We start from the raw sequence: 20,609 nt of genomic DNA on the forward strand, positions 1-20,609 counted from the left end.
ATCAAATAAATCAAGAGACTGAAAGCAACTTGCACAGGCCTTTCTTAAAGGGATAGTTCACCCAAAAAATTAAAATTCTGTCATCATTTACTCACACTCATGTAGTTTCAAAAATGTATGAATTTAATAACCAAACAGATCTCATTTACTACCATAGTAGGAAATATAAATACTATGGTAGTCAATGGGGGGCGAGATCTGTTCGGTTACTGACATTCTTCCAAATATCATCCTTTGTGTTCAGCAGAACAAAGAAACTAATACAGGTTTTGGAGCTACTTGAGGGTGAGCAAATGATGACAGAATTTTTGGGTTAACTATTCCTTTAAGATATGCCTGTGCATGTTGCTTTCAGTTAAAACAGCTCAAACATGCATTTTAGTCTGGGACTAGGCTTAAGCCTAAAAGGTAAAGGTTTAAAATTGAAATGATGCATCACAATGCATCGATCTGGAAAAAAAAAATGAATGCATTTATCACAATCATTCACACTGATTAAAATACTTTACCTGATTTTATGAAGCATACCAAAATAACCAAAATCAAACTGAATCAAATCAAATTGAGACCAAATTTCAGATTTCACAATGCATAGCATTGTTTGATAAAGAATAATAATCACACTGTTGTCGGAGCAAATTTTTGCTCATACTGTAAAATAAAATGAAATATTATGTAATATAATTATTAATAATAAATTAATTCATTGTTTTAAATGGGTAACATTAAAACGGTAAAAATTAAAATGACCACCTGTCACAAAAAAATTCATACTTATAAACTAAAAACTTTTCATTTAATGAAAAAGGACCCATATGTGCAAATGATTTTAGAATATTTTTCATTTATAAATTTTGATTACTCTTTTAAAATAATACAGGCTCACATTGCAAAGCTCGGTTCCAAATCCACCCAGTCCAAGAATAGAAAATAATTAGCACAATAAATGACTGATTCATTTTTATTCATTTCAAAAGCAAAAAGGATTGTTTATTAAAAATGATAATTTACATAAAGTGGAAAATGTCACTTGTGACACAGGCTCCAACTAATCAGGCGCTGCAACTGTTTTTACTTCAAGAATTTCAGCGCTAATGAAAATGGTTATGTGAACCAAAATTATACTATTTTTTTGCAAGAAACAACACACAGAATTTTAGCGATGAAAAAATTTTTTTCAAAACATGGTCCTTTATAAACGATCATCGCACAACATTAAAAAAAATTGTATTAAAGTGCCCCATTACGCTTTTTTAAATATCACCTTTCATGCAGTATGTAATATAGCTGTTTGTGTATGTAAAAGGTTGCTGAAATGAGTCATAAGCAATTCCAGTCTCACTTCCTGTTACAAGCCTATGTAACAATGTAACAAATTTGCATAATGCCAGCCTATGGTCTTCATTGGCTGCCCACATATAATGTCTACTTTGACCTGCCCTCAAACTCAGTATTTGTAGCTGAGGCCTAGAAGAGTTTGGTTCATGTTGTCGACATGAAGAAGATGTGGTTTTTTGTGCTGTGAACCCACTTTGCATGCACCTTAAAAAAGGATGAGGACTCGCGTTGGAATTGATACGGAAAAACTGATGCCATTGTTCGTATCACTGTGTATACAAGTGCTGAGAAAGCCTCCGGAGCTTAAATGGGCATTGAGTTTCTGATGCACTATATGCTGTAGATTAATTACAACACACTGGGCTGTCTGACCAATCAGGACGCTTAGAGAGTCTGAATTTTCAAACTAACTGTTTTAGATTCTTTGAGAAATGAGATGATGTGCAATGTATATTATGAGAAAATAGTTTTTTGACCTTGAATGCATGTTAACCTATTGTAGTAGACCTGCAAAACAACATTAGGAACCTTTAAAATAGCATAATAGGGGCACTTTAAAATCGGATAAGGCCGTATCTAAAATCTGAAATCTGATTTTGATAAATGTATTCTTAACAACAATAAGTGACCAGTTATTACCTGTTCAGATGTTTGGTGGAACACCGAGGACATGGCCAAGATGGCACTGCGCTCCTCCAGAGCCGAGGCAAAGCTCTTCCAGTCCTGATCCAGCTGACCAGAGATCTGCTGTATCTGAGGGGCAGCGTAATGACCCGCCTCACAAAGCCGCGTCGCCACTGAGACGATTCGTGAGATATTCACATATGCATTCTAAAAAGAGAGACAGGATGTCAGAGGATGATACCATTAAATTAGTAACAAGAAGACATAAAAGCTGTCTCATGTCGTCTAGTGAGTGTATCAAGGCTCTTTTCTTGTAACAGGTCCCCATCGTACCATAGAGTTCATTGCAAAGTGGTCATGCTGGGTCTGTAGATCTGCTGCATGCTGGTAGCTCATGCCAATGTCTGTGTGTGTCTGCAGGAACAGCTCTTTATTGTGTCCAATCCATTCAAACATCTACAGAGAGCGAAAAAAGAGAGAAAAATACTGCATTCGCAGACAGTCTGGGAAAAAAACTCTTCAAATGTGTTTAGACACACACAGAAAGTAGCAAACTATGACCACAGGCTGAAGATCACCATACTGGACCAATCAAGATGCATATTTCTGGATAAATATTTACAAAGTACCAGGCAAATTTGCTTAACAGTCGTTCTAGGGCTTTGGGTGATTTAACTCCCTGTTAGTGTTCCAGTGATCTACACATGAACCTTAATATACACAGATTTTCTCTTTGGCTGCTGTACAAGCAATAGCCCTTAGTGTTCTGGCTCTTGTGGAGCACAGATGGGCTCAGTCAGCAGGACCGGGGAGTGTGAGACTGCCTCTCCGTTTGGGCTTAAACGGAACACAAGGCCTCCCGTGGATATCAGGCCACAGAAGGGAGTACAGTGAACATTCCATTATCCATTATCCATTATCATTTATTATTTACACTTTCATATGACCTTCACCTATATTACTCTAAATGTTAGTGGTATTTACCCATGCTATATATATATACACACACACACACATATGCGAGTATATCCCTGTGGGAACAAATTAGTGCAACGTGGCTACGATGTCATGGTATTTAATTCTATTTCCCTTTCAGTCGGTCACGTTCGATGTACATCAGTAGTGACCGACGAATTGGGATATCGCTAGAGAGCCCTATCTGCTTCGAGTGAACTAAAACAAGCCAATGGAATTGGCGTGCGATATTTGCATAATGCGCACCGCCTCCGCCAGGTGGTATAAATAGGAAGCAGATGCAATCACACTCTGTCTTTCGCTTCGGAGCCAACCTGTGTGTTTCTGCTATTAGACTGAGACTGACTTCTCAAGCCTTTGAAGAGCTTTTGTTCTACAGTGCTGGCGTTATGGCAACTTACAGCGAGGCAGCGAGCTTTCCCAGAGTGAGTTTATACAGCTCTCAACTGCTGTTTCCACAGCCTTATTTGCCCCATTTGGTTTGCGATTTGGGCCGGTTCCTCTGTGTCTGTGACTCAGGGAGTGAAAAGTGTTCCTGCAGTCACATCGCGGCTGTTCCCTGTGTGCTTCAGCACAAAGAACAAGAGCATCTAAAAGAGCTTCACAGACAGACACTGCGTCTTTTTCAAGACGTCAATCTGTCTGAGCGTTTCTGGAGGCGGTCGCTTCCTATCCTCACTGATGGCCACAATCACTTTCTCTCATGTCTGATTAGTGTGCTGAGACTGTGTTTCTGGGTGGTTCATATTCTCTTGTGAGAACATGTCCACGTTGGCGCATTGTTCATCTTGCCATTCTCGTAAGGGCTTGAGCGCTCAGTGCGCCGTGTGCTGTTGAGCTGCCGGCTGACAGCACGTTGTTCGGCGCTCTAGATGCATGATTGAGACATGAGTGCCTCAAATGAGGTGGAGTCCCCTCACCAATTCCCCGATCTAGTTTCTTTTTCTAAATCAGAAAAGTGCTACTTGAATAAGCCAGGGTGACCAGGGATCACAGTGGGGCAATACCTGCCGAGCCAATCTCTGTGGGTCCCCCTGTTCGTGGGTGGTTTATGTTTAGTAACAACATGACCAAATTGCCATCTCTTGCTATGGAGTCAGAAGCATCTGAGGTCGCTTCATGCCATTCATGTCATGGTGTGCTCAACCATGCAGCCGATGAGCTCTCATGGCATCCTCCGCTTCCGGGCGAATGGAGACATCATCCCCAGGTGGTCCAGCTAATTTGGCAGAGCTTCGGGGCTGCACAGATAGATCTGTTTGCATCCCCGGACACTGCTCACTGCCAGTGGTTCTATTCCCTGACTGAGGGCACACTCGGCACGGATGCTCTGGCACACTGCTGGCCCCGGGGCTTACGCAAATATGCATTTCCCCCAGTGAGTCTTCTCGCACAGCTCCTGTGCAAAGTCAGGGAGGACGAGGAACAGGTCTTGTTAGTGGCTCCGTATTGGCCCACCCGGACCTGGTTTTCGGATCTGATACTCCTCGCGACAGCACCTCCTTGGCCCATTCCTCCAAGGAAGGACCTTCTGATTCAGAGATGGGGCACCCTCTGGCACCCGCGTCCTGACCTGTGGAAACTCCATGTGTGGTCCCTGGATGGGACGTGGAGGTTCTAAGTGATCTCCCCCAGCCGGTTGTAGACACTATCACTTCCACTAGAGCTCCTTCTATGAGGAACCTCTATGCGTTGAAGTGGAAACTGTTCGTTGAATGGTGCTCCTCTCACTGAGAGAACCCCCGATCCTGTTCGATCAGATCTGTGCTCTCCTTCCTGCAAGAGGGCTTGGAGTGACGGCTGTCTCCCTCCACTCTCAAGGTGTATGTTGTCGCTGTTGCCGCACATCACTATGCAGTCGATGGTAAGTCTTTGAGGAAGCACGATCTGATCGTCAGGTTCCTGAGGGGGGCGAGGAGACTAAATCCGCCTCGCCCTTCCTCTATACCCTCTTGGGATCTCTCCCTGGTACTTATATCCCTTCAAGCCTTTGCAATCAGCTAAGTTAAAAGTACTGTCCCTTAAGACCGTCCTCCTGGTTGCATTGACCTTGGTGAAGGGGGTAGGGGACCTGCACGCATTTTCAGTCGATGAATCGTGCCTGGAATTCGGGACCGGTGACTCTCATGTTACCCTGAGACCCCGGCCTGGATATGTGCCCAAGGTTTCTACCACTCCCTCCAGAGATCAGGTAGTGACCCTGCAAGCGCTGCCTTTGGAGGAGGCAGACCCAGCCCTGGCTTTGCTCTGTCCCGTCCGCGCTCTGCGCCTGTACGTGGACAGAATGCGAAACTTTAGGACCTCAGATCAGCTCTTCGTCTGTTACGGAGGTCTCCAAGCAGAGGATGGCCCACTGGATAGTGGACGCCATCACCTTGGCTTATCAGTCCCAAGGCGTGGCCTCTTCCTGGGCACTGGCGCATGGCGCCTCGCTGACAGATATCTGTAGAGCTGCGGGCTGGGAGACACCCAACACGTATGCTAGATTCTATAGCCTTAGTGTGGAACTGGTATCCTCCCGTGTACTCGCTTCCAGCAGCCGGTAGACGCGAAGAACCCATTCTAGTGTTTGCTTGCAATGCCATTCCTACCCCCCTGGGCCGGATACTGCATCCTTTACTCCAGTGGAGTTCCTCCGCTTCCCCTTTCGGCTCGGACATTGCGGAGTGTCTGATGTCAGGCCAAACGTCCGTCACTGACGTTGATGTTTGGCTGGGTGCCATATATCACGACCCCTCCACATGAGTGGTCCCATATGTGTATTGTCCACGGTCAAACTCCCCACAGTGAGCCCGTGTCTTTCCCTTAGCAGAGCCAGCTCTCCTGACACCTGTCAGATGAGTCTCCTCCTATACCTAGGCTGGAGCCATCCCACAGCCAGTCCATATGTGTATCTCCAAGTAAATTCCTCCCCTGCATGGTAGGTAGTAGTAAGTCTCCTGTAGTGGGTCTTGCGGAACAGCAGTAGACTCCCTTGGTGTAAGCACGCCCCCTTCTCCACCCCACTGGTGCACCGGGTGGGTAGAGCTTGCGCTGGGTGCTGGAAGGGGTCTGTAACTGTGGAGTTTTATTTGGGATCCCAATTCGTCGGTCAGTACTGACGTACGCCGAACGTGACCGACTGAAAGGGAACGTCTCGGTTACATATGTAACCCTCATTCCCTGAAGGAGGGAACGGAGACGTACGTCCCGTTGCCACAGTTCCTGTGCTCTCGCTGTAGTGCAGACTCAAGGTTGTCTCCTCAGCGAAAAACAGAGTGCGATTGCATATGCTTCCTATTTATACCACCTGGCGGAGGCGGTGCGCATTATACAAATATCGCACGGCAATTCCATTGGCTTGATTTAGTTCACTCGAAGCAGATAGGGCTCTCTAGCGATATCCCAATTGTCGGTAACTACTGACGTACGTCTCCGTTCCCTCCTTCGGGGAACGAGGGTTACATGCGTAACCGAGATGTTTTTGTTCCACACATTATGACCAGGGTTCCATATTTATAAATCTTTTGTCAACAAAAGAGAAGCTCTTTTGGGTCTCCCTGCATTTTTCAACCAAAATAAAAGCTCTATGGTTTAATGTCTGGAAGCATAGAAATTAATATATAAATATAAGCATTGGAATTTTATTACTACTACTACTAATAATAATAGTACTAAAAATAATAACAATTGTTATTATTACATTTTTTAAATGTACTATTTAAATTCTTTATTAATTTAAATGTTTAATTTAATAAAATACAAATACAATTTAAATAATAATTAAATGATTAAGAACGAATTACACACATTTATTAAATATTTATGTATTTGTATTTTAATAGTTGTATAATTTAATACAAAATTTAAAAATTAATAATAGTAAATTATTATAAATAATAATACTAATAATAAAAAGTATTATTGTTGTTGCTGTTGTATAGTCACAATCATACACATTTACAATTTTTGTCTTATGACTGCCATTGTATACCATTATTTTTCCTTTTTGTTCATTCTTTCTAATTTTCCTTATTCTACATCTCCGATCCTATCCTCTAACCTTTTCTGCATCCTGCTCGTACAGCCGTAACTGAAAACACTGGTCCAGCTGTTGTTTGCGGTTGTGCCAGGCCTGTAGAAGGTGTTGCCTCGTAACTTGAAGTTTATCCAACAGGGCGGAAATCTTAGGTACCAAACTCTGGAAGTCAGCCCCACCAGAGAGCCTCCCGTCTCCCCCATCCCTGATCTTCTGAAGGAGTCGTTGTCCTTCATGGTCTAACTCATCCACTGGTGCTTTCGTCATAGTCTTCCTAAGTCGAGCGTGCTCCTCCAAGAGTTTTCGTGCTTCCTCTGCGTTAGTGGCCAGCTCTTGGCAGGAAAGCACCTCCTGCAGCTCCTCCAGCCGGGAAAGAAGGTGCAGAGCGCCTCCGGTGAACTCCTCAAGAGAAACACGGAGCTCAGTCCATTCCACGTGGTCGTACTCCAGGGTCCCCTCCAGATCTGCCGTCAGCTGAGATGGGTCCACCAACTTAGTCAGACCTTCCACTGAAACCATACTGGTCTAAGAGAAGAAAAGAATAACCATTCATGTATCAAACAGTATATAAAACATAAGGACTAATATACAATTCACTGGTCACTTTTGCAAAACAAAAACCAAGACAGTGATCGACTGCACATTGTAAAACTCATTTACAAATAAATAAATGGAAATTAGGGCTGTGAATTTAATTCATTTAGTGTGAATAAAACCAATGGTATAAAAACAATGCACAATCATTGGGTGCTGTATGAATCTACCTATGAAATGTATTGCTGTGAACTGGGGCTTTTGTTTAAATAGAAATAAACAATATATTGATTTCACTATTTCGTTTGCCACTATAATGTAATGTCTTTTAATTATCTTCAGGTGAGGAGAGCCAGTACTGATATGATTAATTGTGATAAATGTAATTATTAAAATGAAATGAAATGAAAATAAAATGTTACTTGAGCAGCAAATCAGCATATTAGAATGATTTCTGAAGGATCATGTGACACTGAAGACTGGAGTAATGATGCTGAAAATTCAGCTTTGCTACGACAGGTATAAATTACATTTTAAAATAAAATAAAGTAGAAAAGTTATTTTAAATTGTAATAATATTTCACAATTTTACTGTTTTACTGTATTTTTAAACATAAAAGACTTCTGTCAAAAAAAAAAATACAGACCCCGACTTTTGAACAATAATTCAATAAAAATTAAACAATTAAACTTTTTGTCAGTCTTTGGATCTTTTTTTAAATCAATACAAAAGTAAAACAAATGGCTTTTTTTAAAAGGTATTTTTCTGTGTTTCTTATTAGACAAAATGTCATTCTTATACCTCAAAGGTGAACTTGGCACTGCCAAAGTTGGTCTTCTGCTTCTGCCAGAAGTTGTCTGGTTTGATAATGAGAGCGACACAGATCTCAGCTGGAAATGACTCCTGTAGCGTCTTCAGCAATGGCTTAATTAGATCCCACTTAGATCCGCGCATGTCTACGATCACTGTAAACCCTCGTTTACATACATCCTCACTGCACAGGAAACAGAGATTGACAATGTTAGAGGAAGGCCAATTTAAGGCCATCCAAGAAAATCTGAATGAACATCTGTACATATCTTTTGTACAATTGCTTAAGCTTGCTGAGTTATACATCAATGAGCCCAGCTAACAAAATATTTTCTAAGAACATTTTGCTAACGTTATGAAAATGTTATTTCTGAATGTTCTCTGAATCAAGTAGTCACATATAAAAAATGTTAGATGAAACATTTCAGGAAAAAAAGATATATAAATAATAGAAAAAGATGCATAAATAACATTTTTGTGCTAACATTTTGAGAACATTAGATGAACAGATGACTTAGAATGACCATTTGAATAATGTTACAGGATTAATGTTTGTTCAGAACTTTGAGAGAACCTTGCCAAAACGTTACGTAAAGTTCTGAACGTTGCCTGTTAGCTGCAAAGCTATATGATTTTAGAGTTACATCACATTGCATCAGAATGCCCCAAAGATCAAATAGATGCTCTAATCAAAGGCTTTAAATGCATCCATATCATCCTTTATGTCACAAACTTTAGCAATTATATTAAGATAAAGTATTGATGTGCTATTTCAGCTGTTTTGATAGGGTTTTTGAAGCCTAAACAAGCACAAGCAAGCTTTTTTTTTTTTTGCTGTTTACAGAGTCTAGGGCTATTACAGACACATCTTTCTCTGTACACTTTTCTTCAGGGATATCTTTCAGGGACATTTTAAGTGTGGTGTTCCAAATAAATGTTGTAATTTTATAACCTGGGCACAGTAGAGAGGTAGGTCACCAGTTTGCGCAAGTCTTCTTGCTTTATTCTGTCATGATTACTTCGTGCAGGGAAGGTAAGGATGGGTCCCCCTCTCTTGTCTCTTCCTCCTGAAAAGAAGAGGATCATTGTATTACTAATTTTACTACTCAAAGCACTTCAATAGCCCTAATTACGGTAATACCCATGAGTCTGTGTGGGTGCATGCTTAAGAGGGTGGTGAGACAAAGCTGTTCCACTGTGAATGAATGTGTGTGTGTGTTTACAATGCAATTATACATTTCCCACCTGAGACAAAGGCAACCTTCTCTCTTAAAACTGTTAGAACATCAGCTGCCTTTATTCCATCATTCCTAAGAGATCCTGATGAGAAGGATGGAACTGAGAGAGAGAAAAGAGAAAAAAAGGGATACAAAAGTTATGTATAGACTCAAGCTGTAACCATGGACAAAAGAAGGAAACATGCCTGTTCCAATTTAAAGAAGAGTGATTTACTGAGAAGTGTTTTTCAAATAATTCTCATCAGGACTTGACATACACTTCTTTTGCTCACCAGCCATTGTGGCTAATGGTTTTTCAGAGTTACTAGCCACTCAGCATTTTCACTGGCCACAATTTTAACATCGATACATCGATATGAAAAACTGCCATATAGATATTTTAAATATTATCTCATAATTTGGCAGCAGGTATATTTGGCTGCTGTCACTTTAAAGGGACAGTTCACACAAAAATAAATATTCTATCATCATTTACTCACCCTCAAGTTGTTCCAAATCTGTATAATTTTCTTTGTTCTGTTGTACACAAAGGAAGATATTTTGAAGAAGCTTTGTAACCAGGCAGTTTGGGGCACCATTGACTTCCATAGCAGGAAAAAAACTACTATGGAAGTCAGTGGTGGCCCAAAACTGTTCAGTTCAACACATTCTTCAAAACATCTTCCTTTGTGTTCAGCAGAACAAAGAAAATTATACAGGTTTGGAACAACTTGAGGGTGAGTAACTGATGATAGAATTTTCATTTTTGGGTGAACTATCCCTTTAAGACCTGACGCATGGATCCATTATAGTGTTACACAATACATGCGTTTCCTTCCTCAACTGTTTACTTTCACATAACTGATTGTGTTTATATGAATAATCGCCAAGTACAGGCACTTTGACATTATTTTGTGTGTATTTGACTGTTTAAATGCAATAAGAACTCAATTTAATACTGAAAGGTGGCTTTATGTGCATGTACTTTGGGTGTGAGCACAAAATCTGCGGGAATGAGTAAAATTATGTGCAATATGCGCAATCCCATGCCGAAATTCAAGCCCTGTAACACCATTCATCCGGAGCAATTTGAGAGGCAGGTTGGTGTGTCAACTCGCTGTTGGAGAGATGAGAGAGCAAAAAAGCGCAGCTAGTATCATGTATCTATTCTGTGGAAAATGAGTATTGGAAGTGTTTCAGATATCTCAGTATCGATATGTATCGAAAAATTGATATTTCTGACACTTATTAGTGCACTTAGTTTATTATTATTAGTAGTAGTAGTAGTAGGACTGAGCGTATTACATTTACACGGCACATCTGAAATACACCCGCATTTGGAGGGTTGGCGGGTGTTAATGTCAAGCTCTGATTTTATTTCTTGTTTTGTACAGAGATGTTAGACATCATGTTCATGCTGAAAATTAATAGTGAAAAGGGCCTGTCAAGCTCCAAAAATAACAAAATAAAAGCTACATTAATGTATCATAATATGGAAGCTTCTTAAAATAAAAAAAATACTAAATTTAACTGCAATTCTTTATCTCACAATTCTGACTTTTTTTCTTGCAACTGCAAGTTTATATTTCACAATTCTAAGAAAAAAGTCAGAATTGCGTGATATAAACTAGCAATTCATATCCTGCAATTCTGCACTCTAAAAAATGCTGGGTTAAAAACAACCCAAGCTGGGTAAAATATGGACAAACCCAGCAGGTTGGGTTAAAAGGCACCTATTATGCTCTCTTTCATATGATGTAATATAAGTCTCTGGTCTGGTCAAGTTTCAGCTTAAAATACCCCACAAATTGCCCTATTTGGGGGTAAACAAAAACATTCCTTTTACTATATTACTATATTGCTGGCTAAAAAAATAAATCGAAAATTGGTTGAAAAAAATGGCTGGGTGAAAACAACCCAATCCCTGGTTTTGTCTGTACACTCTAAAAACTGCTGGGTTAAATATGGACAAAACTAGTGATTGGGTTGTTTTCACCCAGCCATTTTTTTCAACCAATTTTGGATTTATTTTTTTAGCCAACAATATAGTAATATAGTAAAAGGCATATTTTTGCTCACCCCCAAATAGGGGCAAATTTGTGGGGTATTTTAAGCTGAAACTTGACCAGACCATAGACTTATATTACATCATATGAAAGAGAGCATAATAGGTGCCTTTTAACCCAACCTGCTGGGTTTGTCCATATTTTACCCAGCTTGGGTTTTTTTTTAACCCAGCATTTTTTAGAGTGTATTTAACCCAGCAGTTTTTAGAGTGTGACTTTTTTTCTCACAATTTCGAGTTTATGTCCCACAATTCTGACTTTTTTTTTTTTAACTGTGAGATATAAACTCACAAATTGCATGTTATAAAGTCCAATTCTGAGAAAAAAAGGCAGCTCACAATTCTGACATTTTCTTGCAATTGCGAGTTTATATCTTGCAATTCTGAGGAAAAAATGTATCATTAACTCATCAACAGAAGCAAACACCATCAATTAACAACCTTGTAGCTCACAGTAAGGTTGCCTTTAAAGGTCCCATGACATGCTGCTTTTTGGATGCTTTTATATAGGCCTAAGTGGTCCCTAGTACTGTATCTGAAGTGTCTTTCCCGAAATTCAGACCTGGTGCAGAATTTCAGCCACTACGAGCCAGTCCCACAATGAGCTTTCCTCAGGACGTGCCATTTCTGGGTCTGTAGCTTTAAATGTTAATGAGGAGGAGAGAGGCGGGGCAAGGCGGAGGGTGGGTGTGGCCTTAACCAGTTTGCGGCCACAGTACCATGCACTAATGTTGACAGTGGATGTATCGCAATGGCTCTAGACACGCAGTCGTTAAAGCTATTCAGTTTGACCCAGAATCTGATCCGGATGAAGAAGTTGCAACACAGCGGCTACAGCAGGACGTCTCCGAATGGTTAGTTTAAAACATTGTGTCTGGATACAGTACTTTAGTTGGTTTATGTATGCTGTTACAGTTATTATCATGTAACGTTAGCTAATGCTAGCCTACATTGTTGGCTTGTCATGTTGCTCTGATTTGCTATCGTTTGTATATATTATATAAAAAATTATCAGCTATAGACACTAACCAGCGCCACTTAATTAGTCAGACCTCTGCCATTATTGCAAATACCTTTTTGGATAGGTGCCCCTTGTGGAAAATGTGCTACCATGCCAACATCATTTATTTGTTTACATATTTTATATTTCATAAATTTTAAAAGTTCCTTTACATTAGCGACAGTATTTGGACTGTATTGGCCCACGTTGAGGAAACAGTCGTCGGTGAAATGTGTGGCGCAGACATACAAAACTTTGGGAAGTTGTATCAGCGCATTACCAGAGAAAATAAAATTAACCCACTGTTTCTTCATAGGCTCGGATGAAGTAACCCTAACTAAAAAAATACTTCGGTGTTCATTTGTATATCCAGACACTGAGCAACTGCCATGCTTCGCTCGTTTGCAAGCCATGATGTCTCTCGAGGAAAAAAAAAATAGTATAGTAGTTCATTTTCTCATGGGCGGGAAAAGCAGAGAAAAGGGAGGTAACCTTTCCCCGTATGACGACATATAGGGAAGATTCCAGATTGGTCCGTCTGAGCTGTCATTTTCTCAAAGGCAAAGCAGGATGCCCAGGGCTCGGTTTACATCTATCGCCTTTTCTAGCAACTGGGGGACCATATGCAGGCTAGGGGAACTCATATTAATGTTAAAAAATTTCATAAAGACAAATTTTCATGCCATGGGACCTTTAAAGGTTTATAAGTTATTGTTAAAAAATAATTCTCCTATGGAGAAAAGTAATGGAGTTTTTACTTCCGGAACCCGACTGTTGCTCTCCATTGGCTGGCGGAGACACTCCTTTTGCTGTTGTATTCGCTACAGCACCTTTGAATTCAAATGTGTGTAAATATTACATAAATACATTACAACAACAGTGTTTGTTCTTGGTAAATATGAATAAACAGTATGTTGCGTGGGCGTGCTACTACCATTGCTACTCTGTACATTTTATATAAGGATCACAAGAGACACTGTATTCTGTAAACACTGACAACAGTATTAAGCATATTACTGACTGCATGGAAAATAGAGTAGTAGGTCATAGTAGGTCGAGATGGGGGGCAGGGAGACCCAGCTGTTGGCACGTCTCCTTCTGTTTAGATTCATTAGTGGTGTAATCTGCCCGCTCTGTAATCCCATAGCCGACAGCTGGGCACCGGGGCAGCCGGTGGAGAAAAGTTCAATCACACTTAAACACACATAGACAGCAGAAACACATACAGTATACACACAAGCTGCATGCTCACAGATGTGCCACATGCACTTGCTCACGCAAACAAATGCACACACACCCACACTACTGAGGTACATCTGTTGAGTCCGTATGAGGCCTAAAATGATGTTTACGCTGCTTATGTCTGCATTTCAACTCTCTTGCTCACTCTCGTCTGCAGGCTACATAAACTATTAAACCTGAGTGCAAGAGTATGATGCTGAACATGACATGTTAAATTTACTGTGAGAACTGACTTTCCCCAGCCCCTGCTAGAGGGCAGATACTATTTCACACTCTCTCACACAAACACATATATATATGAGGACAAGGCTGCTTATACACTCTTGAACACAGTCATTTCCAATTTACAACTTCAAGATCTGGGCTATTGTGCGCTGACAAAATCCAAAGCTGAGTAAGTCCTCCAACAGCTCACAAAAAAATGTGATTTACACTACAGCTCAAAGAATTGCTCACCAAGGCTGCATTAATTTGATCAAAATAATAAAACATAATGTAAAGGCCCTTTCACACCAGAAGTGTAATGCTGCAGTAGAAGAAAGTTCACTGGATCATCAACGGTCAGCAGCAGAGATACTGAGACAGTGAGATTAAATACATAAATGTATATTTTTGTTATTTAACATTTAACTATTGCAGGTTTGCATAATATTCTGAGTTTGTATTTAACAGGTTTTATTCATTTTGAGGAATACTGAATCTGTTTTTGTGCAGGTGAGATGAGTAAATGCCTTCTCACGTTTAGTCTAGATCTACAATAACCATCATGTTTACACAGCTCACACAAATTTAAAAGTAATGCATTACTTTACTAGTTACTTGAAAAAAAGTATTCTGATTACATACACTCTAAAAAATGCTGGGTTAAAAACAACCCAAGTTGGGTTGAAAATGGACAAACCCAGCGGTTGGGTAAATGTTTGGCCAACGTGCTGGGCAGTTTTATTTAACCCAACTATTGTTTAAAAAATTACTATATGGCTGGATTAAAATGAACCCAAGATAGGTTGGAAATTAAAAATCAGTCTAGAGGCAATAATAATAATCAAAAGATGAACATTTATTAATAAGCAATTTTAAAAAGGTTTATTGTTTCATTATTATCCATTAAACTTATTAATAAATGTTCATTTATTAAACATATTAATTAATTTTAATTTCCAACATACTTGGGTTCATTTTAAGTAAGCAGTACAGTAATCTTTTAACAATTTTTTTGACTATTTCAAGTTAAATAAAACTACCCAGCAGGTTGGGCAAACATTTAACTCAACCGCTGGGTCAAAACAACCCATTTGCTGGGTTTGTCCATTTTCAGCATCATTACTCCAGTCTTCAGTGTCACATGATCCTTCAGAAATCATTCTAATATGCTGATTTGGTGCTAAAGAAACATTTCCTATTATTATCAATAATGAAAACAGTTGTGCTGCTTAATATTTTTGCAGCACAACATCAGTATTAACTTCATTCTTTAAAAAAACCTTACTGACCCCAAACTTTTGAACCATATAGTGTATTTGATCATAAACATACATTTGTGGGTTTTGAAGGAATATTGCATACAAAAATGTAAATTCTGTCATTACTGACTCAACCTTATGTTGTTCCTGACTTCCTTTGATTACTATTTTGGCTAATACAATGAAAGTTAATGAGGATAGTGGCTGACAAGCTCCTAAAAGATAATGTTTGAAAAAATAATGCCTTTGATCACCAAAAAATATCCAAAAATGTAAATAAAATATATAAATTGTTTATAATTTATATAAAAAATAATAATTGCAAAAAAGTGGTCCATGCAACTGTATCCCAATTCTTCTAAAGCCATTGAGCTTATTGATCAGTTCACAGATCAGGACATTTGTGTTCCACAGAAAAAAAGAAAGAAAATAAGTCACACTAGTTTGGAACAACATGAAAGTGAGAAAATGATTCACATTTTTGGGTGAACTAATACAGAATCAACAACCCAAGTTAAATACACTTCATCAAACTAAATTTTATATATTTTTTTTTTACATGTTATGTATATTTTAAATGACACAAAGCTGTGCTCCAAGTACACCAAAACTCACAGTATTTACTTTCAGCCCCATGAGTAACACTTTTCTAACCCTGCTACTTATTGCTTATTTAAAACAACAACAACAACAACAAAAAAGTAACGCTGCATCCCAATTTGATTCAAATACTACTATAGGCTATGTAAAATACTACCATACTACCCTTAATAGTCAACAGACTATTATATGTCCCAAATTTAGTTAATGTCATACATTAACATCAAATGTGCCCAGATTATATAATATTTTAGGATTTTTTAAGTGTGCATAGCCTACGTGAATGTTTTTTGGCCTAGTATTGCCCACAACATCTTGCACAACAAAAGAGGCTCTGTTCCAAAACCTACTGAGCTGCCTCTCTGCCTACTGTGAGCCTGCTTTCTAAAGCAGCATCCAAGCTGAGATGTGACTGATTTGTAACGCTCTGCATAGGTAGCAACACCATACACCACATAAAAGCAAAGTAAAGCAAAGTAGGCTCTGCTCACAACTGATTTCAATGGAGTTTGACTCTAGCATATTGCTAAGATAACAATATTAGAATTTAATAAGCATAAAATACACACATTTTTACATAATTTTTATTACCATTGAACTATTCACTAATTAAAGGTGCTACAGAGGATCTTTTCGTCGACTGAGAAACCAAAGACTGTTAGTGAGTTTTTAAAATGAGCGCATGGGTAAGAACAACCACCCTCCTTCACAGTAAGAACAACCTCCCTCCTCATTTCGAGGGAACGCCTCCCAAAACGCGTGCATGAGTATTGGAACACGAGTGTTTACCACCGGCATTCGCTGTGTCGTGTTAGTGGATTCATTATGTCGGACTCACTGCAGGTAACTCATAATCTGCAGTTGTTACTCCTGTCTCCTGACAAAAACATTGCATGCGGCGCCTGTGGAGTGTGGACAGTTACTGGAGCGTGCAGCCGCGCACGTCTCTCACAAGGAACGTCACGGCAGTGATTGACAAGCCAGAGGGCCAATCGTTTACGCGATGATTGCGTAAATGATTGGCTGATGTTTTTAAGGCCCTACCTCGTGCACAGATGATGTATATTAATATTATTCCTTTCAGTGCACCTAATAAATAGTCTTTTATCAGTTAGTAAAGACAGTTTCAAGTAATAGTGCAAAAATGTATAAAACAAAACATCCTCTGTAGCACCTTTAATACTTTTCAGTATTTTTACACATTTTTTTTACACATTACACATTTTACACATTTTTCAGAATTGCTTTCTATTTCAACTTTTTCAGTAGCAGAAAAATGGCATTTTTAAAAAGCAGTTATAGATTACATGAATCTAAAAGTTATGTAATAATGAATTTATCTAGATGTTAAGATAGATAGCCAGATAGTCCACTGAATCAAGATGCAATTTTATTGTATTTATGTCTGTCATACATACTCAGCAGTACTTTTCCATCAGCAGCAAAGTAATTGTTGTGCATAATGTAACTATGCAAATTGGGATGCAGCTAATTACTAAACTTGATCGACCATGTTGTTCCCAAATTAAACTCTGAAGCACCAAATCACATGCAAAACATGCATTATGTATTCCTACAGTATTTGAGACATATTTTCCACACAAGTTGACACAACTTAAAAACAAAGTGTTCATAAAAGATAGAAAATGCTGGATTGCTGCTTTAGCCTGCAGTCCCAGGAACTGTTCCAAGCTTTGTGGATATCACAGACAGCTTTGTAACATCTAAGATGTCAGATGAAAGGACATGGGCATCACTGAGATGTCATGAGTTTATCCACTGCATACAAAGTGCTGTATCCATATTTCATAAGGATGCCATGCATTGTTTCCTGCATGTTTTATAAGATCTTCATTGTGTATGCTTCATCTGAGTACACTAGGTTTGTTTAGGTTTAAGACTAAAGGCCCGTTCACACCAAGAATGATAAATGTAACAAAATAGATATAGATATAAAAATCTTTCTAAATATAAAAGAATAGCAGAGTCCACACCACAGCTATAACGATAAAAATGTAGAGAAACAATATCGTCGGGATCACTTTCAGAACGATTTTTTCTTTCCAGCTGTTGAGCGATAGAACACTGACAGCCAATCAGAATCCGTTCTAATTTAAGGGCTCGCACATTTAAAATGGCAGACGACATTGTGGTGAAGTTAATTGCCATGTCCAGAAAAAAAACTATATTGACTTCATCAGCTAAATTCACTTAGATTAGATCAGGGGTGTCAAACTCATTTTAGGTTGAGGGCCGGATTGGAAAAAAATAACCATGTGCAGGCCGAATTAAAAAAAAAAAAAAGTAAAAAAAATAATTAAGTGCACTGAAAATTCCATTAATATTAACCATATAAACAACTAATTAATTTGCAAGAAAACTACTGCTCCTTAAAACTGCATTTGTTTTTACAGCGAAAAAACTAATAGATTTTTAAAATAATGCATGTAGCTCTTTGATATTAGAGGCAAACTCTTTTTTTATCACAATCCCAACAAAGATGTTATGCACATGAGCATGAGCAGTTGTTTTTAATTTAAATTAATGTATAATTTCAAGATTAACAGCTAAACAGCATAATATGACTTTAGCTTTGTGAAATTATGCAACATAAGACACTTGTACAAAACAAAATCAGCAGACGGACTGAATGAAATGCAGATTCGCTCTCTGCCAGTAGGTGGTGCTTATGGAACAGCAGTGATATAGTGTTTCCATGGTTACCGCTATACACAAAGCAGCACTGCCTCATAAATAGGCTTCTACTTTATATGGAGATAAGAGGAAATGTCATCAAAACTTTTCTGAAGAAAGTTCCATTCAGAGATACATTCAAATCAACCCCAATTTAATATTTGTATTATTCTTCCTATTTTTCGCGAACATGTTCTCCTCTTTGTGTCCGTATTGAGGGCATGGATGAGTTAACATCCTGTTTACAGACATCGCAAATATTTCCACACAAATGACATTTTGGGAAATTATTACAGAGAAGTTTGTTTGCAAAGCCGGAATAAATGCTGACCAAAACAAAACTAAAAAACGTTCGGATTTATGACCAGTGGACTACTGCATCTCTATTTGTTTTTATTATAGTTCAAATCATCCCCCGGGCCAGATTAGACACCTTTGTGGGCTGCATTCGGCCCGCAGGCCGCATGTTTGACACCGCTGGATTAGATCAGTTGCACTCGAAACATTGCATGCTGAGAACATCTGCTGGTTAAAGCCGTGTAAATGCAACAAGAACAGCAAAAACATGTTGTACACCGCAGTGCGTGAGCTTAGAATAAACAGAGCGTAATTGTATGTTCGTGCGGACGCAAATATACAGTAGTTATCTTTATAGTTATCATTCTTGGTATGAACGCATCTCTGTGTGCATAATATTACTTTAACAAAAGAATTAACCATTAAAACACAGATCAGGAAACGTCACCCATAATACAACCTGACGAGAGGGTTGTGATATGAAGCTTTGTGAATTTCCCATGTTACAGGATCAGGGTGTATCCACATAAACAGTAACACAAAGCTCATAGAAGTACCAGGAAATAGCCAGCTCTTTGCAATTACTAAATGAAACCAATCCTGCTAAAAAGTTGCCAAATGGCCCCACAGGATCGAATCCAGCCAAGGACGGCAAGAACGATGACAAGGCCAGTAAAGCTGTGTTTATGGCCCTAACAGTCCTGGGAAGTCAGAAACAATGGCTGGCTGAGGTCTGGTGTTAGTATGAACTATTGTGTAAGTCTGTAAGCTGTGAGATCAGAAACTGGTCCCAGTCCAATAACACTGGCCAGTGATCTCATATAACCTAATTTTATAGGTGCCCGGCTATTCAGGGGAATGTAGGTTTGAATGGGGCATGGGGGCTATTTTCGGAAGGGTTGCTTTGTGCTTAGAAATACCACCAGAAATGGACTACAAGACTAAAAAAGGATTACTCGTAACATCACATCAAATATCAAATACATGAAAATCAACTACATAAAAAAAGCAGAAAAAAACCTTGGTGAGCAGAAGAGTTGAATAGCCTTAATATTTTAAGATGAATCGCATTTTCCAACAAATATCTAAAAATAATCTCTAAATCACTTGTGTAAATCATACTCTCGCAAAAGCCTGTGATTCAAAGCAGAAATGTGTAATGTGATCAGACAGTCTGCTAGTGTCTGATAATATCTTTTAATGGCAGATGGCTTTGAAATATTACATAGATATACAACAATGGCATGTGGTGGACCTCTGAAATGAAGTCCCATGGGTTTGGCTTTTTTTAGTCCAATGCGCATTCATGTTCCATTTCATATTTTGCCATTTTCACATACAGATTTTGGGTTCAATGGATAGTTCACCCAAAAATGAGAATTCTGTCATCATTTACTCACCCTCATGTTGTTCCAAACCTGTATAATTTTTTTTTTTTTGTTCTGCTGAACACAAAGGAACATATTTGGAAGAATCAGATCTAGCAAGCAGATCTTGTTGACTACCATAGTATTTATTTTCCCTAGTATGGTAGTCAATGGGGGGCGAGATCTGTTTGATTTCCAACATTCTTCCAAATATCTTCCTTTGTGTTCAGCAGAACAAAGAAATTTACACAGGTTTGGAACAACTTGAGAGGGAGTAAATGATGACAGAATTCTCATTTTTGGGTGAACTGTCCCTTTAATGGCATGTGGAATAGATTCTGCCTTACATCAACAAGCAACCAAT

The 20,609-nt window shown here is 38.9% G+C and overlaps 1 protein-coding gene across 1 annotated transcript in view; it reads right to left on the reverse strand.

The window, feature by feature from the left end:
- The window catches only part of kalrnb (kalirin RhoGEF kinase b), a 116,022-nt gene that overhangs the window by 85,978 nt on the left and 9,435 nt on the right, over window positions 1–20,609 (reverse strand). Inside the window, exons 2-7 of the mRNA XM_067372564.1 lie at window positions 9,546–9,638; window positions 9,253–9,367; window positions 8,292–8,484; window positions 6,980–7,480; window positions 2,296–2,418; window positions 1,978–2,169 (exon numbers count right to left, since the gene is read on the reverse strand). Of these exons, the coding sequence (XP_067228665.1) occupies window positions 1,978–2,169; window positions 2,296–2,418; window positions 6,980–7,480; window positions 8,292–8,484; window positions 9,253–9,367; window positions 9,546–9,638 (1,217 nt within the window). The remainder of the gene's footprint in view (window positions 1–1,977; window positions 2,170–2,295; window positions 2,419–6,979; window positions 7,481–8,291; window positions 8,485–9,252; window positions 9,368–9,545; window positions 9,639–20,609) is intronic.

Source organism: Chanodichthys erythropterus, chromosome 21 (assembly GCF_024489055.1).
Source record: "Chanodichthys erythropterus isolate Z2021 chromosome 21, ASM2448905v1, whole genome shotgun sequence".
Lineage (NCBI taxonomy): Eukaryota > Metazoa > Chordata > Actinopteri > Cypriniformes > Xenocyprididae > Chanodichthys > Chanodichthys erythropterus.